We start from the raw sequence: 19,566 nt of genomic DNA on the forward strand, positions 1-19,566 counted from the left end.
TGGTGTGGCTCCTGCATGACTTGGGACCGCTTGTTTCTACCAGCCCTTGGGCCCTGGATCCAGCCCACACAGCAGGTGCTGCCTGCTCTGTGGGTGCATCTGGGTGATGAGCTGATGGGTGCCAGGGGAGTGAGCCATGCTGATGGGGAGCTGCATGGCTTGTCCCCCTGCATCTGGGCTTCCTGCGGGGGGCTGTCCCCCTGGGGCACCGTCACCCCTTCCCTCCTCACCCTAGCAGGGCTGTGGGCAAGAGGAAGCCTGTGGGGTAGGGGTGGGGAGTAGCAGGGAGGGGGTGCGAGCTTTTCCTGGCCAACCTCTTCTCTGGGGCCGCCTGTGGCACCTGCAGCCCCACACAAGGCTCCTGCTGCAGTGCTTGATGCGGTGCCAGTGGCGACTCAGCTCAGCTCGGCCCCCAGGCACAGCATCCCTGACCAGGCATTACAGCACTGCACCGCCAAAGCAGATTGCCAGAGGCGGGTGGCATGTCAAGAACAGATTTATTTAAAAAGTGACAATCACGTAGTTCATCTCGTGAAGAGCTCAGCGGCACTGGCAGCCTGGGCTTTGCTCCTGCGCTTGCCAGAAGCACGTGGAGTGTCATAAACAGCAGGGAGGCAGGGGCTGGAATGGCAGTGGCCACAGGGTCCCAGGTCTGACCCAGCCAAGAGGTGATGGAGCCAAACACAGCTCCAACAGCAGTGAGGAGGATGTCGGGCAGCTGAGAAATGGCCGAGGTACATCCCAGCCCATGGTGCAGAGCTGCTGAGTCAGGCAAGGGCGGCCCCCTTGGAGGATGCGCGGTTAGAAAACATACAAAACCAAGGTCTCTAGAAAATGGTGATTCTCGCACAATAGAAAATAGATCTGTCTGATTTTGGAAAGCAATTTGGTTTTTAACGTCTAGTGCTGATTGTTCCCCTGCAGCGCAGGAGGGTGATGCCAGCATCTGCGCACGCGCCCGGGGGCTGGTGTGCCTGGAAATCCCAGGAGAAGGCTCGCTCCTGCCCCGCGACCGCATGCGGGCCGAGGTCAGGCCTTCTTCACGTCGTTGTGGTGCTCTCGCCTCAGCGCTCGGGGCAGCTTGGGATTGATGAAGAATCCTTTCAGGAACAAGTCTTGGACAAAATAGGGCAGGTAGCGGTGTATGAAATACATGAGCCCAAGGCCCTGCCCTGGGTAGTAGCGCACAGCTGGGTTGGCAGCCAGGAGCCCGTCCGTGATGCTGTTCACCACTGCGCTGAGGTCCTCCACTGCCACCTTCATGAACTGGATGAACTGGCGGTTGATCTCCTCGACGTAGTCCTCGCCGTAGGCCTGCAGCAGCTCCCGGGGCAGGCTGGCCACCAGCCGCTGCTTCTGCAGGTTCCAGAAGGCAGGGTCGCACGTTGACCCTGCAAGGACGCGGCCCCCCCGTAAGCTGCGTGGCCCCCCTCCTCCAGCCCCCCTGGCATGGGTGCCAGCAGCCCCCAGTCCCCCCCAGCCTCCTGGGAAGGTCCTGCTGAAACCTTGGCAGACTTGTCGTGTGAGAGGCGTGGTGGGAGCACCACAGTGGCTCTTGGGACTGAACCAGAGGTCTCGGACTGTCCCTGCAGTGGAGACAGTGCTACCACTAACATGGCAGAGGAGCTACTGGCAGGGCTCGATCCTGACCCTGCGTCACCAGCCAGAGCCCAAAGGCCACAGGATGGGCACCGTCCCCAGGAGGTGCCTGGGGATGCTCGGAAGCTGCATCCTGCACCACCAGCTGCTCCTGCCATTGCTCCACCTTTGCCCCCAGGCGTACCTGCCCTTTGCCTGCAGGTGCAGGCAGAAGGCGGGCACAGACCCTCTTACCTGTTTTGTAGTATCCAGGCAGGATGAGGCTGACTTTGACACCCCAAGGCTGGAGCTCACTCCGGAAGGTGTCCATGAGCAGGCTGAGGGCTGCCTTGGAGGCCCCGTAGGCTGCCAGGCAGGGGAAGGGCAGGTCACCTTGCAGGAGCGAAAGGATGAGTGAGTGGGCTCTCAGGCAGGGACCAGGAGGGCTTATGTAGGGCTGTGCTCCCGGCCCCTGCACAAGGAAAGGGCTTAGCTTTTGTTTTGCTGAGAAAGTAACTGGAATTTGCTTCAAAGCAATTGTTTTAAGGGGGGGGCGGGGCGGGGAAGGCAGCTGCTCTTCCTTCCCCAGCCAGTCAAAGCTGGGGGTTGTCATTCCCACTGGGGGCACAAGACAGCTTCCCTGGGGTTGCCCACCCTGCCTGCCCCCAGGATGCACATACAGCCCCATGGCTCCCCATCTCTTGAGTGCCTGCTGCAGGGCCCAGCGATGCCACTGGCTCATCCCAGGGTGCCTGGTGGCAGTCTGATGCAGCTGGCGGGGGAAGCGGAGGTGCTCAGTGGGGTGGGAGCCACACCGCACCATGGGGATGCTGGACCCACAGCCGAGCTGGGGGTGCCAGGGGTCTGGCAGGCCATGCTGAAGGCAGGCTGCTCACCTGCAGGGCTGCTCACGGTGACGATGCGGCCACCGGTGGAGCGCAGCAGGGGCAGCAGTCCCTTGGTGAGCTCCAGCGAGCCGAAGAAGTTCACCTCCATGCAGGTGCGAAACCTGCCCAGCGGCGAGAGCTCGGCATCGGCAATGGTGTCGTTGAAGCCAGCATTGTTCACCAGGCCCCAGAGCCCTGTGGGAATGGAATGCTTGAAGAAGGGACCTGAATGGGGGACCCCCACCCTGGGGATCCCAGCTGCTCCCTGGCTCATGGGGGTCCCGCAAAGGAATTTTGGTGTGCCCTGAGACAAGCCCTGTTAGCAGAGGCTGTTGGTGTGGGTGGCCGCAGGGATGCAGCCCACAGCAGGGAGCACATGGAGACTTGGCACTGCCACACTAGTTGCAAGCTGAGGTCCTGGGGAGCTGTGTGGGGTCCCCAGGGGGTACTACCTGTGCTGTTGGTGTTGGCCTGGATGTGTTGCAGGACACGCTGGATGTCTTCTGGCTTGGTCAGGTCCATCTGCAGCAGCGTCAGCCTCGGCGAGCAGCTCTTGCGGAGCTCCTGGGCACCGGGACCCTGCGGGTCCAGTACACTGGCAAACACTTGAAAGCCCAGGGCATCCAGGTGCCGTGCTGTCGCCTGCCCAAAGCCCGAGTCACAGCCTGCAAGAGCCAAGAGGAGCCCTGCAGTGCCCGGTGACAGCCACCGGCTGGCTGTCCCCAGCCCTCAGGGATCCCCCTAGCTCTGCCTCTCCATCCCCAGGGACCAAACACCCCCTGACATTGGTCCCCCACCTCGGGACCACCCTTGCCTCATCACACAGCTCCAGCTCCCATCCTGCTGGAGACATGACCTTGCCTTGGAGCATTCACAGGTCATGGAGCTGCTGTTTTCTCTCTGTCACACACGCAGGAAGAAAACACTCTTATCTGCAACCTCATCACCCCGAGTGCCTCTGATGCGAGGCACAGGTAAAACCACCAGCACAGCAAGTCACAAGGACAGCCAAGAGCCCTGCCACGATGTGGAGCGGGAGCCATCAACCCCCAAAATAGCCTCCAAAAGCTCCATCGGGCACCATTTGGAGCTGGCACAAGGCTCCGTGGGAGATGACGCCTTTCCCCAAATGTTTGCTGCCTCCCAAAAATGGTGGGCAAGAAGCACAGCAACCCCTTGCCTGGCTGAAGTACTAAGGAGATTAAAAAGGGAGAGAAGGAAAAGAAGGATCCTGGTCTGCTCCTGTCACCCGCATCCTTCAAGGGAGCATCCAGCTGGGCTGTCCCGCCCAGGAAAGCACTGGGTGCTGCCATGCATGGTCCCAGCCTCCTCTCCTCTATCTCGGCTCACCCACAAAGCCACTGCTGGGGTGGCTGGGGGACGGCCCGGGCAGGAGCCAGGTGTTGTGGACCACAGCAGCCAGGATGCAAACAAACAGCAGTGGCAAGGTACAGCTTGTTCCTGGGGCTGCCGGCAGCACCGCACCGATAGCTCCAGGGAGCCCACGTCACTGCGGCTGCCCAGGCACATTAACCATTAACAGGGGAGCGCTGCAGGGACAGCCCCATCACCCCTGCACCCTCCGGCCTAGCACCCTTGGGTGCTCCTTAGGACATCCCTGAGAAAGGGCCCTATCCAGCACCTGGAGCCACCCCAGCATGGACACGACAGTGGCCCTGGGCACTGGTACCTGCTCTGCAGGCCCCTAGGAGAGCCCAGACCCCTCCCAGCACCTCTCCTGCCTGTGCTGGGGTGGACACGGAGACCAGCTGCCCCCCTCAGCTCCCTGCTCCTGCCCCCTCAGGCCAGGATGGGGGTGCTGCCAGCTCCAACTCTCAGTGCCAGCTAAACCACCCTTGGCTCAGCGTCTGCGCTCTGGTCCCCAGCTCCGCTTTACTTTATTGCTGCATCAGAAATGCAAAGTCCCTGGCCAGAGGCCAGAGTGATAACACACCCCAGAGGTGCTCCGCTGGCAGGAAGGGGCTGCAGGGACCCCCCCACTTTGTCATGCAACACCCAGCACCCATCATGGGTGCATGCCGGGCTGGCTCAGCATCACTCCTGGCATCCCCCCAGTGCTATAGGGGATGCTGAATGTGCTGTGGGCTGCTGGAGCAGCACATCGACCTCTCCCCTCCCTGGGAACAGGTCGTGCTGCCAACAGCCAGCCAGATAAGGTGCATTTCACCTTTCCCAACACAGCAGGAGAAAACTGCAATAAAGATAAGGTTTAAAAATAAAAGTGCTTGTGGCCACAGCCTCACCATGCCGCAGCCAGTGCCCTGCACACCGTCACCGCCAGGACAGAGTTACCTGCACTGCTCCCACCCCAGCCAGCAAGAAAAGCTTCCAGTCCGAACACAAAGCTGTGTCTCACCTCCTGAGCCTCAAAACACTGGGAAACTTCCCAAAAACCCAAGAGACACAGGTTTGCTGGCTTGTTTCAGGCAAGCCTGGCAAGGAGGGAGCAAACACAGCCGCATGCCATCCAAGCCAGCCAGGGTTTGTTTTGCCTTAGAGGAGTGGGACTGTCAGAGGATTTGTTTCGGAAGTTTTAATTTATTCACACACACACACACAAAAACACCCAACAAAAAACAACCTGCCTGGGAGGCTGGCGGGAGGCCCAGGGCCAGGAGGCAAGGATGTTCTGGTGTTATTTAAGGTCTCCAGCACTGCTCAGCTTCCTGGCTGCTATGCTCAGGCATGGCCAAGAGTGCAGGGAGGGACAATAAAACCTCTGGGGCCATAGCACGTGGCCCCAAAGCACAGCAGCTTGCCCAGGGCCATGCTCATTCCCCGTGGCTACCAGCACACAAGCCATCGGCACTGCCGGGGCTGGCGTGGGACCCGCCACCGCTGGCTTGGCCCCACCGGGAGTGCTGGAGCCGGTCAGTCTGTGCGGCCCCGGCGAGGCTGGCCCTGGGCGTGCTGCCCTCCGAGGATGACGAGGAGATGCTGGCGCCAGCTCCCCCCGCCCTGGCTCCCTGCTTGCCAACCAGTTCTGCATCCGTGCCGGCAGAAGGGACCGCGGTCGGACCGAGCACAGGAGAAGCCCAGCATAGGGAGCACGGTAGAGGAGGGCAGGCAGCTTGAAGCCCCCCATTGTGTCCCCCCATGGGTCCCAGGCCAACAGCCAGAGGTTTCTGCTGCAGCAGGAGCAGCACCCGAGCCCAGGCTGCAAAATCTGGCAGAGCTCCACAGTCTCAGCAAGCGGGGGCAAATGCCCGCTCTGGGGGCCGGCTGGCCTTTTGCCGGAGCAGCAGGTCAGCAGCAATTTCTGGGGACTCTGCAAAAGCTCCAGCCACTGCACCGGCTCCCCCAGGAGCAGAGCATGCCGGCTGCCACCGGGATTTCGACACACTGAGCCCTGGCTTTACCTGTCTTGAGCAAGCAGAGAGGTTTGGCCTCCAGCATCACCACTGGGGTGCCCTCCCACCCACTCAGGGAGGACAAAGACGACCAACCATGCAGCACTGTGTGCTCACCGCCCGGAGATGCCCCTCGCCGGTGAAAGCAGAGCTCACACGGCGCTGGCTGAAACCACAGTCCCGATTTGGTGCGGACACATTTCTTTCGGGTGAGTCGGGCGTGGCACGGCGCTGGCTTTTTGCTATCTCAGGTATTCACCCTGCTCCTGCAGCCATGCACGGACACATGCTCAAAATCAATGCTGCAGTTTGCTGAGCGGAGCTACCGTCCAGGAGCTGCCAAACCACAAGCACCCCCTGCCCCCGTGCCCACCATCAGCACAGTACCTGAGGGAGGGCTGGTGGCACAGGTCCACAGTGCTCACCCCGATGCAACGCTTCCCCACCTGAGCTGTGAATCCTCACCCCCAAGCTGTGTACCTTCGCGTGCCTGAACCACAAGCTATGTACATCTGCATCCCTGAGCCATGTACAAAGGGAGAAGAGCAGCACAGACCTGCAAAACCTCAGCAGGCAGAAGCACAGCTTGGCTGAAGAAGCCCTGTGCAGCTGCGCAGAGCCCTGAGCACAGTGGCAGCTCCCCAGAAGCTGTTCCCTCCAGGGCCACCCCAGCCTGGGATCCCAGCATGGAAGCTGGTGAGGGATTGCCCCAGGACTGAGCTCCCTCAGGGTTAGTCCTGGCAGCGTGAGCGGCAGCATCCCCAGGGGCTGCTCCCCAGGCACGCAGCGAGGGCAGGCAGCAGGGCATCCCTCAAGGATGTTCCATCTTCCACCAAGCCTGGAGGCAGCTGGGTGCTTGCCACTGGGTTGGGCACCCAGAGCAGCATCACTTCCTCCCCAGCTCTGCAGGCCATCACCTGGGTGCCCCATGTGCCCCTCACAGCCCTGCCACTGCTCCCCAAATCCCAGGACATCAACCTCACCTCTCTCACCACACAGAGCTTTTGAGCTATGTGTTCCACCACTCTGAGATGCCTCACCAAGATGGAGCTGTCACCATTGTCACCAGCCTCCCAGCCCTGAGATGGCGCTGGGCTGAAGGACCCGTCAGTGGAGGGGAGCCGAGGCGCCAAGGCCAAGCGGATTAACAGGCTGAGCTGCTTGTTTCCATAGGCTCAAGCTCAAATCCTGCCTGGGATGCCAAGCTAAACACGGCCTTCTGGCCCCAGCAGGATTTGCCGCTGCCACCTCAGATCCAGCTCCTCCAGGCACAGGATGGGGTTGAGTCTGGCTGCGCTGCGGGGACACTCAGCTGGGCATCTGGGGGGCATGGCAGGGACTGATCCTGGCTTCATCCTGGCAGCACCATGGGGACCTCATGGATGATGTGGCACTGAGCAGTGAGGCCAGAGCAGTATGCAGCAGGGATGGTGCCACTGGAAGGGATGGGGCTCCCCAAAAGGGACTTGGGGAGGGGGTCCCTGCACAGGGCAGGTCCAGGCAGGACAAAGCACCCAGCAAAAGCCCACAGGGGAAGAGCAGAGCCCTGCGGCCAACCTCCTGGATGCCGTGCACGTTTGGAGTGAGGAGCGATAAAGGGGTGATGTCAGCCCCAGGCAAGAGGGAACAAATTCTTGGCAGGGCACTGGGGAGGGTGGGGACAGCAGGAGCACCTGTGCCCACGGCAGCTGAGCTGCCACAGCTGCCCACTGGGTCCAGCCCCCCCAGGAGCCACCTGCCCACAGCCGAGGTCCTGCCAGGCCAGCAGGGCCAGCAGCAGCCCCCCACCCCACTGCAGCCGGTGGCATCACCATCAACAGGAAACCACACCCCTGCTGGTGGCTCACAGGGCAGCATGCCACACTGGCAGTGAGTGTCCCTGCTCCCCATGGAGCCCCCCAGGAGCAGCCCCCATGCCCCGGTACTGGTGGATGGGGCCAGGGTGGCAGCAGCCCTGTGATGCTGCTGCAGGTCCTCCGCACCCAGTTTTGCATTATTAATTTGTAATAACTAATTAATATATATTACATACAATAATTAAATTGCATTAAACCCAGGGAGATGCCTTCAGGGATGAGCCAAATCCCATCCCCAAATCCCCAGCAAGGGGACAACATGCAAGCCCCACCCCCCCTACCCCAAACGGCCTGGGTGGACATCCCTGCAAAGCCTTACCCCCCTTCCCCAGGCAGGACCCGAGCCAAAGGGAGCATGTGCTGCTCCCCACTCCCCAGGACACCCCCCCACCCCCCCTAGTGCAGCCAGCGTAGGCAGCCAGAGGGAAATTACGAGCCAGGGTGCTGACAGCTCCTGCAGCCCAGGATGAAGTGCCACATCTGTATCCCTCCAGCAGGTCCTAAGGGTCAGGGCAGGGGCCAGGCAGACCCTCAGCCCCCCAGGGAGGCCCGTAGACCACAGCAGAAGGCAGAGCTGGGGATGCCCATCACTGCAGGGGTACAGGGGTGACACACACACCACACACCCCACCACACCAGGGACAACAGCCAGATGGTATGAATTACAACGGATTAGCTGAGTGTTTCTGAAGCCTCACACACCATCACCTCCACCTGGGGAGGCATCTTTCACTTAACAAACCAAAGAGAAATGGGAAAACCTGATTTTCTGCCTAGACAACCCAAAGCAGCTGGGCCGAGATGACGAGGAGCCCTGAGGCCGGTGTGGATACACTCCTGAATTAAAGCCCATTTTTCAGGAGCAGGCACTGGTGCATCAGTATTGAGCACCCCAACAGCACAAAAGCAGCCACAGAATAAATCAGTGTCGGGAGCCACAGCCCTCCCTATCACTACAAGCCACGCAGACGCCTTATCCCTCCCCACCAAAGCCGAGGGCAGCAGATGCTGCTCACCACCAGTGGGGCTGACAAAGCCAGAAGCTTGTTACATCGCACATGGCAGAAATGAGCTCAGCCACCTTCCCCTGCACAAGGCCAGTGCCTGGCGAGGTGCTGGAGATCAGGATCCATCCACAAGCTTGCAGTCAGCCTTGGCACAGGCTTTAAGCTCTCAGGAGGGCAGCCTGGCACCCAGACCTGCTGAGCTCAGCCTAAGGGCTTGCACCAGCAGGGTCAGCAGATGCAAAAGCACCAGAGATTTCCTCAGATGGAGCAGCAAGTGCAGGAGAGCCCGGCAGATAACCCAGCCCTGACACAACAGGGGTGCTGCTGGCAAGGACTGAGCCAGGGCTTGCAAACAGGCAGGGTGGAGGAAGTGCCTCTCCTCCCAGCAACGCTGTGGTGCTTCAGGTTTCACAGAAAAAGGGCACAGGAATTTCCTAGAAGCAGCCGCTCACCGCATCCCCGGGGCTGGACGGCATCTTCCAGCAGCCACTGTCTCCACTGAGGGGAGATCCTCTCTTCAAAAGGAGCAGCTGGACTCTCATGGTCAAGGATTTGAGTGTCCTGTGGGCAGGGATGGGCAGGAGGCAGCAGCCAGGACATTGCCTGCAAAAGGGTGCAGCCCATACATCAGGGCTAATCGGGGATGGATGGATGTCTGCTGAGAAGAGGAAGTTGTGAAGAGCTGCGGTGATAACCGGGTTAATAATCACCTTCAGAGGGAACACGGTGAACCGGGAACATGGAGCTGGCGAGCTGCAAAAGCCATCCATCAGCAAGAGCTGTTGCTGGGAAGGACACCCATGGCCCAGGGACAGCTTGGCCAGATCAGTGCCAATGCCAAACTGGCACTGGTGACACATTTGCCTGGGCTCTTAGGGAGAGGCCGGGTGGGAATCAGGCTGGGAAGCTGGAAAGCTCCACCAGCCACAGCTGGGATGTGGCACTGAAGATGCTCTGGGGAACGAGGTGGTGGGAGCAAAGCCACAGCTGGGCACCTGCTGGGAAGCACCCCCAGGCCACACAAGGGCTCCCCAGGGACCCCCAGCAGGCTGGGGAAACACCAGCCAAGACCCTTATCTATCTCACATGATACTGCATCAGTCCCCAGGAGCCAGCAAGGAGAGGTGGAAGGTCATGCCTAAGGTCTGCTACAGGCAGGGCTAAGCCATCCGCAAGCAGCAGAAGGGAAGACCAGATCTTCTATGTGGACCACCATTAGCCATCCACACCCCAGGACATCGCACAGAAGGTATCTCTAGCCAGCACAGCAAAGCACCGCAGCCACCACAGGACTGGGAGAGCCTCTGGCCATGTGGTGGGTTGGGTGAGCCACGGAAGGACCCTGAACTGCCACCCAAGACTGGGTGCCACTCCACCCACCGCACCATGGAGGTGGACAAGGCACACAGGGCTGGGACAGGCAGCGTCAGCAGGGACAGAGCCAGGCTGGGGCAGCGCTGACCAAAGCAGTCACTCCCAAGCAAGCCCAGGGGATCACCACATTAAGCAGCTCAGAGCTTGCAGCACCACAACAAAACTACAGCTGTTTGAATGGAGTCTTATCAGCTCTGGGGTATTTTGGTGATGATATTCCACTTTGCTTATCAGGTGCCATCCCATCACTCCCCCTGTCACAAGAATAAAGTCTCACCACATGCCACAAGTTCAGGCAAGCAGAAAAATGGGTGCAAGCCCTGCCCATCTCCATATCAAGATGGTCTCTGCAGTTGCACCAACTATCTTTTCTGTTGCAGCTTCCTGATCCACCTAGAGCTCAGGTTTGTGTTTTGGGGGGTTTATTTTTTAGCAACTGAGCGAGCACCAATTGCTCTTCAGCCAAGACAGCCTTTGAAATAGCCACTTAGGCCCCCAGGCTAAGATCCCTACCCCATGGCCACCTCAAGCCACACCAGCCCCTTCTGCACCTGATTTAAGTTGTCCCCTCCTCACCCTCCACTTGCAGCTCATCAGAGTTTGAGGATCACAAGACTAATCTGGCACATTTTACCGGAACACAAGCAAGTAGCCCTCCAGGCTGATGTGCTTGGACATAGTTGTGCCGAGCCAGGCTGAACAGTGATGCACAGGGCAGCACCCACACATGCCAACTGGCTTGGGACAGCACAGGCAAAGCCCAGCACACCAGCTGAAGCATGGACAGGAGTCACCACAGGACAGCTGCACACCCCAGTTACCCACCTGGTAACTGGGACCCTGGGAAGGAACAAGCATTGGTCACAGTGTCATTGGCAGGGTCATGAGAAGCAGATGTGCACAGCATGAGGTTTATGCCAAATGTATGGCCACCAGAGTGGTGAAACGGGGTAGAGAGGGATCACAAATCTGTTCAAGGGTACGTCTGGTGGAAGCCGAGACACACAACGTTAGAAGATCACCACCAGGAGAAACAGAGGGAGGCTTGAAAGCAGCAGCCAGACATTCAAAGCCCTTGGGCAGGTACCTCCTCCAGGACCTCAGCTCACCAGCCCATCCCTCCTCTCCATCCCCAGCCTGCCTGGGGAGCACCCACCGTCTGGCTCCCCAGGGTCACCCACCCAGCAAGAGGCTGTGCCACCACAAAGCCTGTAAAGCCAAAAACTGCTTTTCAAGATTACAGCCTTAGAGACAGCAAATCCCAGGACAGCACCACATGCAATGGCGAAGCCAGCTCCCAACAGGGAAGCTGATAAAGCTCAGGGGCTGGCAGCTCTCCAGGGGAGAAGGAAGCATAAGTGGTATGCTGCCTGTGAAGCACAGAGGCTGGGACAGAAGAACGGGGATTGGAGACTGTGGATGGACCGTAGCAGTCAGGGGGAACCGGAGGACGTAACAGGCATGTGCTGCGCAAGGTTAACAACAAAAAGTCCCAAACTATACCTATGGCAACACACTGACAGCATGAGGGCAACGGTCTTGGACACTTTCCACCTTGCAGGCTCTACAGCAGTCTCTCAGATCTGACACTGCAGGAGGGACATCAAGAGGTGAAGAGGTATGAAAGCCCTGTAGCCTCCTGCACAGGTCAGCTGGGCAAGCAGAGGTCCTCCCCCAGCTGGGGTTTTGGACCAGCACTGAAAGACAGCTGTAGGGAGAAGGGAAATACTTGCCCAGGCTTGGTGGAGGCACCTTAAATACAGCTCCCCACCCCATTCCCCCTCCAGTAAAAGCCTGGCTGGGCAAGTCCACCACCCCCATGCTACCAGTAGTAAAAGCAGCACGGCTCCTCTGAAACCAGATCCTGGCTTAAGGGGAGCTAGACTCAACAGTGGGTAACACAATCCCAGACCTCATTAAAGATGTGCTGTTCATTGGACTAGAGGGCAGCAACTGCCTACACTTCTCCCGAAGCATCCGTTCCCATCTGACAATCTCATTTCTGCAGGGAAGTCTCTGCTTTGTTGCTCTCATGTCCCCGCATAACCCCGGGTGCTAATCAAGCCAGCTTGGGTTTCTCTATCAACTCTGTTCTCCCACAGCATGCAACTTTACATGCTTTTCCTTCTAATTAGCTGTGCTCATCATTTTTGGTTAACGGTGCTAAAAAAACACCCCAAAGAGCCTGTGTCCTTCGCAGGCTTTGAAAGTGCTTATTTATTAAATAAGTGAGAAAGCTGACTGTATGTATCTACACGTCTGCGGTGATCAGGGGCAGTTATCTATTTCTGAAGAAACCTAGTGAGGGGAAGGTGACTCTGAAGTCTGTGGAGGGCTGCTGACAACGTCAGGGAGAGCTTCAGCCCTGCAAAGAGAGGCAGAGAAAGCAGGTTTCCTCCGCTGCTCCCAGAAACCAGCAGCAAACCTTATAACTAGAGTTAAATGTTGCTTTTTTCCTCCCTTAAATACGCAAGGTATCGCTTTACACCAGGGTTCCAGTTTGAGTGTTTGGTTTTGGTCCTGTCCCTGCCTCAGATTGGAAGAGCAGTTGTCTCTGCTGTTAATTTTTAATAGATCCTGGAAAACAGCAATTCCTGAGAGCAAGCTGATTTTCAGCCTCCATTTAACCTGGGGAAGACCACAGGTATCTCTGAGCTGACGCACTGGCTCCAGCAGCAGGGTGGAAGTTGCCTGTGGGAGCTATGGTGTCTTTACATGAAGCTTTGTTTATCATGAGGCTGCTGGAAGGCTCAGCACCACATGCAGGCTGCAAGCATGCCGTGCTGGTGCTCTAGCCCTGCTGGTGCTCTAGCCGTGCCCTGGAGCAGAAGTGTCTATCCTGGATTACTCGACAGCCCTGAAGTCTCAGCCTCCTGACATCTCTTAATGACCCAGTTCAGCTGGAAAATGTGTCTAAGACAACATCAAATTCTGGACAGGAGTGATGCTGTTTTACAGAGGAAAGCAATTCACCTTCGTGGCAGAACAGCGAGAGTCCTGACATCTGGATTGAATCATTTCACCCTGCTGCAGTCACCAGATGCTTCAACATCTGTTGAGTCCATGGGAAACTAAGCTCCACTCGACCATGATCAAGTTGCAAAACCTCTGTTAACCTTGAACACAATCTGAATCTCTGCCCCATTTCAGATTGTTAATGGGGCATGCAATTGTAACAAGAGAGCCTCACCAGGAAAACTGACTTTCCCTGCAGCGAGGAAGGGGAAGGGAGGAGAACATGGCAGGTTTGGCTCTGGAACAGCCTGACCTGCCAACCGGTTTTGTTCGCAAAGATGATTTGTTGAGGAAACAGACCGGTCTGCAGGTGCCTCCTGGCTTTGCAGGCTATACCAGGGAGGAACAAGGATGCGAGACCCCCAGATTTCCTCCCCCAGGCAGCCACCCTATGGGTTTGGGTTATTTCAGAGCTGTGTAATTCAGGTGCAACCTTCACAGGCAGAGCAACAATTCACCGTTTTCAACTTCTCATCCAAGCTGAAGAATCAGTACCTTGCAACTCAACTCGTACCTTCCCTCTGCTCTGGCAGAACCCTGCAGGCAGGACCTACAGGCTGGTTTGCATTTGGTCCTTCTCAAGGATCTGTAGTAAATTGGGTAATTGGCTATTGCCTGAAAAACGACCCCCAAGCAGTCACACACCACAGAGCTACACAACAGCAAGGGGCTCACAACCACCCCAGCTGCACAGCAGAGCCCCGGGATGTTCACAGCCATCCTTCCACCACTTCCAGACACTAAACCCAGCTGTACTGGGCAGTTTCTGTGGACTCACCCAATTTCACAGACATCCACAGGGACCAAAGGATGATCAAGGCTCACATCTAAATTAAGTCAGGTCAAAACCAACCTGGCATGAAGTGCTGTCAGCTTGGACCTAGAGAGGCAGAGAAATGGCAGTTCATTCACCTCCCTCCAAGGCTGCTCTCGCAGACCATCACCTTTGCACAGGCTACAGAGGCTGGACTGCTTTTTGTAACGACTCCTGATAGGAAGGAGCTAGGGGATACAAGAAAACACCCCTCCTCTTTGCTCACACAGCTCAGGGGAGTCCAAGGCACCTAAGCACACCCAAGAGCACCATTTTCAGATGTAGGAAGGGGCGCACACACAGAAGCCAGCTGCCTGATGCTTGGAGCAAGGCTGCTCCCAGTGAGCAACCAGCACATGTCTGCACCGCTGGCCCACAGGTACCCACCAACAGCATAAGCACCCCGGGGCGCCCTGACCACACACCGGTGGCAAGGGATGCCAGGTACCAGCTACCTTGCAGCTTGCTGGTGTGGGATCAGCCCCTGTACGCAGCCTGCCCCCACTCCACGTGTCCCAGGGTCCCTGCAGCTCCCCACGCTTGGCCAAAGCCTGTGCCAGACCATGGGCTTGTCTTCAAGGCAGGTTTGGGCTCACAGGCAAGCTCAGGACAGCACGTCGAGGGCAGCGTGGAGATGGCTGCTGTCCCCCTCCCAGCCCAGGGCTGGAGCAGCTGATCTCTGCTCCCCTCCTCATCCTGCCAGTCCTCCTGGGGCTGACCTCTCCCAGCCCAGCTGCACAGAAGGGCATTCTCCTCACTGCAAACAACTGTGACCTCCCCTAGGAAGGCAGGATTAACGCTTTCCTCACTCCCTGCCAGGCTGCATACACTGGAGCAGCACTCCTGGAGGAGCCAGACAATTGGGATGCAGAGCAAGAGCCCCAAGGCCACAGCCATGGATAAATATAGCACCACAGGGACTAGCCACCTACTTTGCTAACCCAGGGGATGCACCAGGGAGACCACAGCATTCCTCACTCCTCACCAGCAGCAGGCAGCTGCCCATCCCTGCTCCAGCCAAACCCCAGCCCCATGTGCAACACCTGAAATGCAAACCCACAACAGATGGGAAACACCGTAACTTTCTAGTCCCTGCTGCTACTGCAGGGTCAGCAGCTTTGATCTGCAGCAGCTCCACATCTGCTCTGCTACTTTCCCACCGAGCTGCATAGTTAGTTTTCCATCAACCCCTCCCATAAACTAAGTTTTGATTAGCCAGCGATGTCCAGACCAGCACATGAGGCTGGAGCATCACATGCAGAGCTCAGCTTGGGGTTGTTCCCAGGGGTCATGGGAGAGCGGGCAGCTGGAAGACCTGGGACACCTCAGCCAGGAGATACAACAGCACCACAGCCACATTCCCTTGCTCCAGGTAAGCATCACTGAACCTGTGCAACTCCCTGCTGCAGGATTAAGCCAGTGATCAAGGAGCATATATAAGAGGAAACAATGCCCAAAGCTTTTCAGGCTGGGACCTGCGCCGCTCCACTGCAGCCATCGGGAGGGGACTGTGTTGCATTTCTTAGTTGGCCTGCAGGGTCCAGCGTTACACTCAGCGTGGCAGGAGCCCTGTCCCTGACCTCGCACACCTTCACCGATACCCAGCACCCAACTCCACACTTCTCCCTCTGCTGTGTTTTGCTTCCCACGGGCAAGAAGAGGAAGGCCAGGCTGCCTTTCTCCAGGAGCTCACCCCTGCATTGATCCTCCCTGGCTGCTCCCACAGGAGACACCAACAGCAACTCAATACCCAGTTGCCAGGAAGTGTCCGGAATTAATCCGCAAAAGAATCAGGCTAATTACTATGCAAATACTCAAGTGAGGGATGCCATCCCAGGCAGAGCAGCCCTCCATCTGCCCCTTGGCAGGCACCTGCTGGAGCAGCAGTAAGGAAACCCTGATCCTGCACCACAGGCTGTGCCTCAAACCTGTAAAACCACAAAGTATTTACAGCCAAGAGCAAACACACCAGAGCTGCAGAGGTGTCACATCAATGCACCAGGGCAAGAACACCTTGTTCCACCCACTGACTCACTAATTATACAGGCAATGCCACAGAGCCAGGGCTGGCCAGACCTGGTGTGCCACAGGGTACCTGCAAGCACGTGGCTGTCAGACATGTCCTCTCCAGGCAGCCCTGCCCCGCTGCAGCTTTGACCTTCACTTCGTTGAATCATTCATTCATCTACTGACTTGCTCCTCCAAGCTTCCTCCTCCTCCGGAGAGGCCTCCCTCCGCTTCCCACTGGTGCCACAGAGCCCTTGAAGCTGGATGGGGGACCCACCTCTCCTTCCCAAGGATGCCCCATCACAAGATCCAGTTTTCTGGGAAACACACAAACCTCCTCCAGCCTGGGAGTCTCCAAGCCAAGGCCAGCCCAGCCGTTCCCATCAGGATGCAGGCTCCCGTCCTTGGGAGAACCACCAAGGTCATGCCCATGGGTTTCCTTCCCCTCTGCATCCACGTGGAGCCCACAGCACCCTCCCAGCAACACCCATGCTGGCTCCAGCACTTCCTCCTCACGCCATGTCTGCTGCCATCATCTCGCAGCAAAGCACCTGCTGACCCCAGCTACCTTCATCATCCTCCAGCCTCACTGCCAGGAGGAAGGAGAGGGGAATGCACTTACATACCAAGGTATCCTAAAGAGATTCAGCCACCAAGCTTAGCTGGGCAAAGCCTGGGAGAGCAGCACATCCCTGCAGAGCCGCCTTCCCCACAGAGGAGCTCTGTGCTGGGCAGCACTTCCCAAGGGTGACCCCACAAAGAGGGGGCACAATCCCACTTGCCCCCCACAGCTCCCAGGACAGGGCTCTGGGTGAAGTGGAGTGCTCGGCCTCACTGTAGCCTGTAGAGATGCCATGAGAAGCTTTTTAGGGAGCAGAACGGCTCCAGGTGGGAGGTGAGGGCAGCCCCTGGGCCAGCCGAGGGGCTCCTGAACCAGCCCCGCCACATCCCATCTGACGTCCCCACTCCTGGAGGAAGCATCACACTGCAACTCGGGGGCAACACTGGAGTCCTGGAGCCAGGAGGCTGCTCACAGGGACCAAATGCATCCCCCCACAGCCCCCCTGCTCCGGGGCAGGGGCAAGGGCAGCAACAGCCCGGCCGGTCCTGCCGGGGCTTGGAGCAGGGATGCGCGGGCACGGCCCGGGGGGCCGCCCCGCTCCCCGCCGCCCCCACACCGGGGCCGTCGGGGCGTCGAGGCCGTGCGGCCCCGCACTCACCTGTGACGAGGACGGCTCTGCCCGCCACCGGCAGCAGCCTGCGGGGCGATGCCCGCCACAGCAGCAGGCAGGCGGCGGCGGCGGCCAGGGCGAGCCCCAGGGGCAGCGGCAGGCAGGCGCGGCACAGGCTCTGCAGCCCGGCCAGCAGCGCCAGGGGCAGCACCAGCCCCCGGCCCGGCCCCAGCGCCCGGCGAGCCGCCCGCAGCGCCAGGCTGCCGGCCAAGGCCGCCCACAGCGCGCCGTACGCCCAGCGCTCCAGCCCCGGCTCCATCCCGGGCCCGGCCCCGCCGCTGCCGCCGCGCCCGGCCCCGCCGCGCCCCTTTATAACCGCCCCGGCGGTGGGAAAGGGGCGGGGCCGCGCCCGCCCCCGCCAATGGAAGACGATCGGGCACCGGGCACCGCCGGGACCGAACCGGCTCCCGCACCGGCACCGGGCACCGGCTCCCCGCCGGCTCCTGCACCGGCACCCGCACCGGCTCCGCGCCGGCACCCGCACTGGCCCCGGGCACTGGCTCCTCGCCGGCTCCTGCACCGGCACCCGCACTGGCACCGGGCACCGGTACCCACACCGGCACCCACAGAGGCTCCCCACCGGCTCCCACACCGGCCTTTACCCCAGCTCCCACACTGGCACCGACCCTGGCTACTTACCGCCACCCACACTGGCTCCCTGCTGGCTGCCACACTGGCACCCACACAGGCTCCCCACCGGCACTCACGCTGGCTCCCGGCTGGCTCCCACACCAGCACCCACATGAGCTCCCTGCCGGCACCCACCCCGGCACCAACACCGGCTTCCACACCGGCACCCACACTAGCTCGCCACCGGCACCCACGATGGCACCAACACTGGCCCCCACACAGGCTCCCACACCGGCACCACACCGGCTCCTTACCAGCACCCGCACTGGCACCAACACCACCTCCCACACCTGCTCCCACACCAGCACTTACACTGGCTCCCCACCGGCTCCCCACCAGCACCCACATCAGGTGCTGGCACCCACACCAGCTCCTCACCGGCTGAGCTTGGCTCAGGCCAGTGGCATTGGAGCCCAGTGGGACACTGTGGCGCTGCACCTATGGCTCTGCTGAGCTCAGCTCAGCACGGCTCAGCATGGCTCAGCTCAGCACAGTGCAGCTCAGGATGTCATGCCACCTAGGCAGGCACAGGTCAGCTCAGCTCAACGCAGCTCGGGACACTGTGCCACCTAGGCAGGTGTGACTCAGCTCAGCTCGGGACATGTCACCTACGCAGGCACAGCTCAAGTAGGCACAGCTCAGCTTGGCTTGGTTCAGCACAGCTCAAGACACCATGTAATCTAGGTAAGCATAGCTAAGCTCAGCACAGCATAGCTTAGCTCAGCACGGCTCGGCATGGCTCAGCACGGCTCGGCATGGCTCAGCATGACTCAGTTCAGCACAGCTCAGGACGCCATGTCATCAGCAGCCTGCCTCAGCTCAGCACAGCTTAGAACATCATGCCACCTGGGTGAGCACAGCTCAGCTTGGCTCAGCTCAGTTCAGCACGGCTTGACACAGCACAGCTCAGCACAACCTGGCTTGACACAGCACAGTTCGGCTCGGTTCAGCAGGGCTCAGGACATTGTGCCATCTAAGTACACAGCTCATCTCTGCTTGGCTCAGTTCAGTGTGGCTCCGGATGTCATGTCACCTCAGCAGGATCAGCTCGGCTCAGCTCAGCTCAGTTCAGCACAGCTCAGCTTGACACAGCATGGCTCGGCTCAGTCCAGCACGCCTCAGGACATCATACCACCTGGGTAGGTACAGCTCAGCTTGACTCAGCTCGGCTCAGCACAGCTTGACACGGCTTGGTTTGGCCCGGCACGGCTTGGCTCAGTGCCGGTGCCGTGTGGCGCTTCCTGGCAGGCAGCAGTGTTCAGGCCTGCTGTGTGGGAGAGTGAGTCCCCTGCCCACTGCCAGAGCCAGACCCAGTGCCACCAGCACCCACGTCCCACTGGGACAGGGGGGGCGCAGGCCACGGCCTCCCCCCAGGGCCACCCCTCCATTGGCATCTCCCCTCACAGGGTGCTGCCCCCAGTACCTGCTTGTCTGCTGGGGGAGCTGGGCCACATGCCCCCCCGGTGCCAGTGGGCAGCCACACTCAGCAATCTTCTGGTGCCCAGAGCAGGCAGGAATGGTGGGAATCCCTGCCCTGCTGCTCCCTGTGATGCGGGGCAATGACCCCTGGGTGATCCCCCACCATTTCGCAGCACCCCGCTGTTTGTTTGCCACCCGGAGTGGGCAGCACGCTGCCAGCCATACCCAGCGTTATTCCGGGGCTGCGGCATGGCGAGCCATGCTGGCGGTCTGGCTCCTGGCTTGCCCTGGCTGCTGCGGCAAGGCTCGAGGCAAGCCCCATCCGGGCACCGGGACCCTGCCGCCTCCGGCGGGTGCCGGCAGGAGCTCCCTGCAC

At 59.6% G+C, this 19,566-nt stretch overlaps 1 protein-coding gene across 4 annotated transcripts; it reads right to left on the reverse strand.

Moving 5' to 3' along the window:
* Window positions 1-5: 5 nt before the first annotated feature.
* HSD11B2 (hydroxysteroid 11-beta dehydrogenase 2) lies at window positions 6-17,409 on the reverse strand. 4 transcript variants are annotated; one of them, XM_056360999.1, is made up of 5 exons: window positions 9,152-10,039; window positions 2,918-3,130; window positions 2,475-2,660; window positions 1,834-1,971; window positions 6-1,356 (listed from the first exon to the last, which is right to left on the reverse strand). In XM_056360999.1, the coding sequence occupies exons 1-5, from the start codon at window positions 9,321-9,323 to the stop codon at window positions 401-403; spliced, it is 1,665 nt and encodes a 554-aa protein (XP_056216974.1). In that variant the 5' UTR covers window positions 9,324-10,039; the 3' UTR covers window positions 6-400. The 4 variants fall into 4 exon arrangements, with proteins under 4 accessions (XP_056216974.1, XP_056216973.1, XP_056216975.1 ...); XM_056360998.1 differs by lacking the exon at window positions 9,152-10,039 and adding an exon at window positions 17,130-17,409 and having other exon boundaries at window positions 7-1,356; XM_056361000.1 differs by lacking the exon at window positions 9,152-10,039 and adding an exon at window positions 16,244-16,580 and having other exon boundaries at window positions 8-1,356.
* Window positions 17,410-19,566: the final 2,157 nt, after the last annotated feature.

The sequence above is a fragment of the Falco biarmicus genome, chromosome 15, assembly GCF_023638135.1.
Source record: "Falco biarmicus isolate bFalBia1 chromosome 15, bFalBia1.pri, whole genome shotgun sequence".
NCBI classification, from domain to species: domain Eukaryota; kingdom Metazoa; phylum Chordata; class Aves; order Falconiformes; family Falconidae; genus Falco; species Falco biarmicus.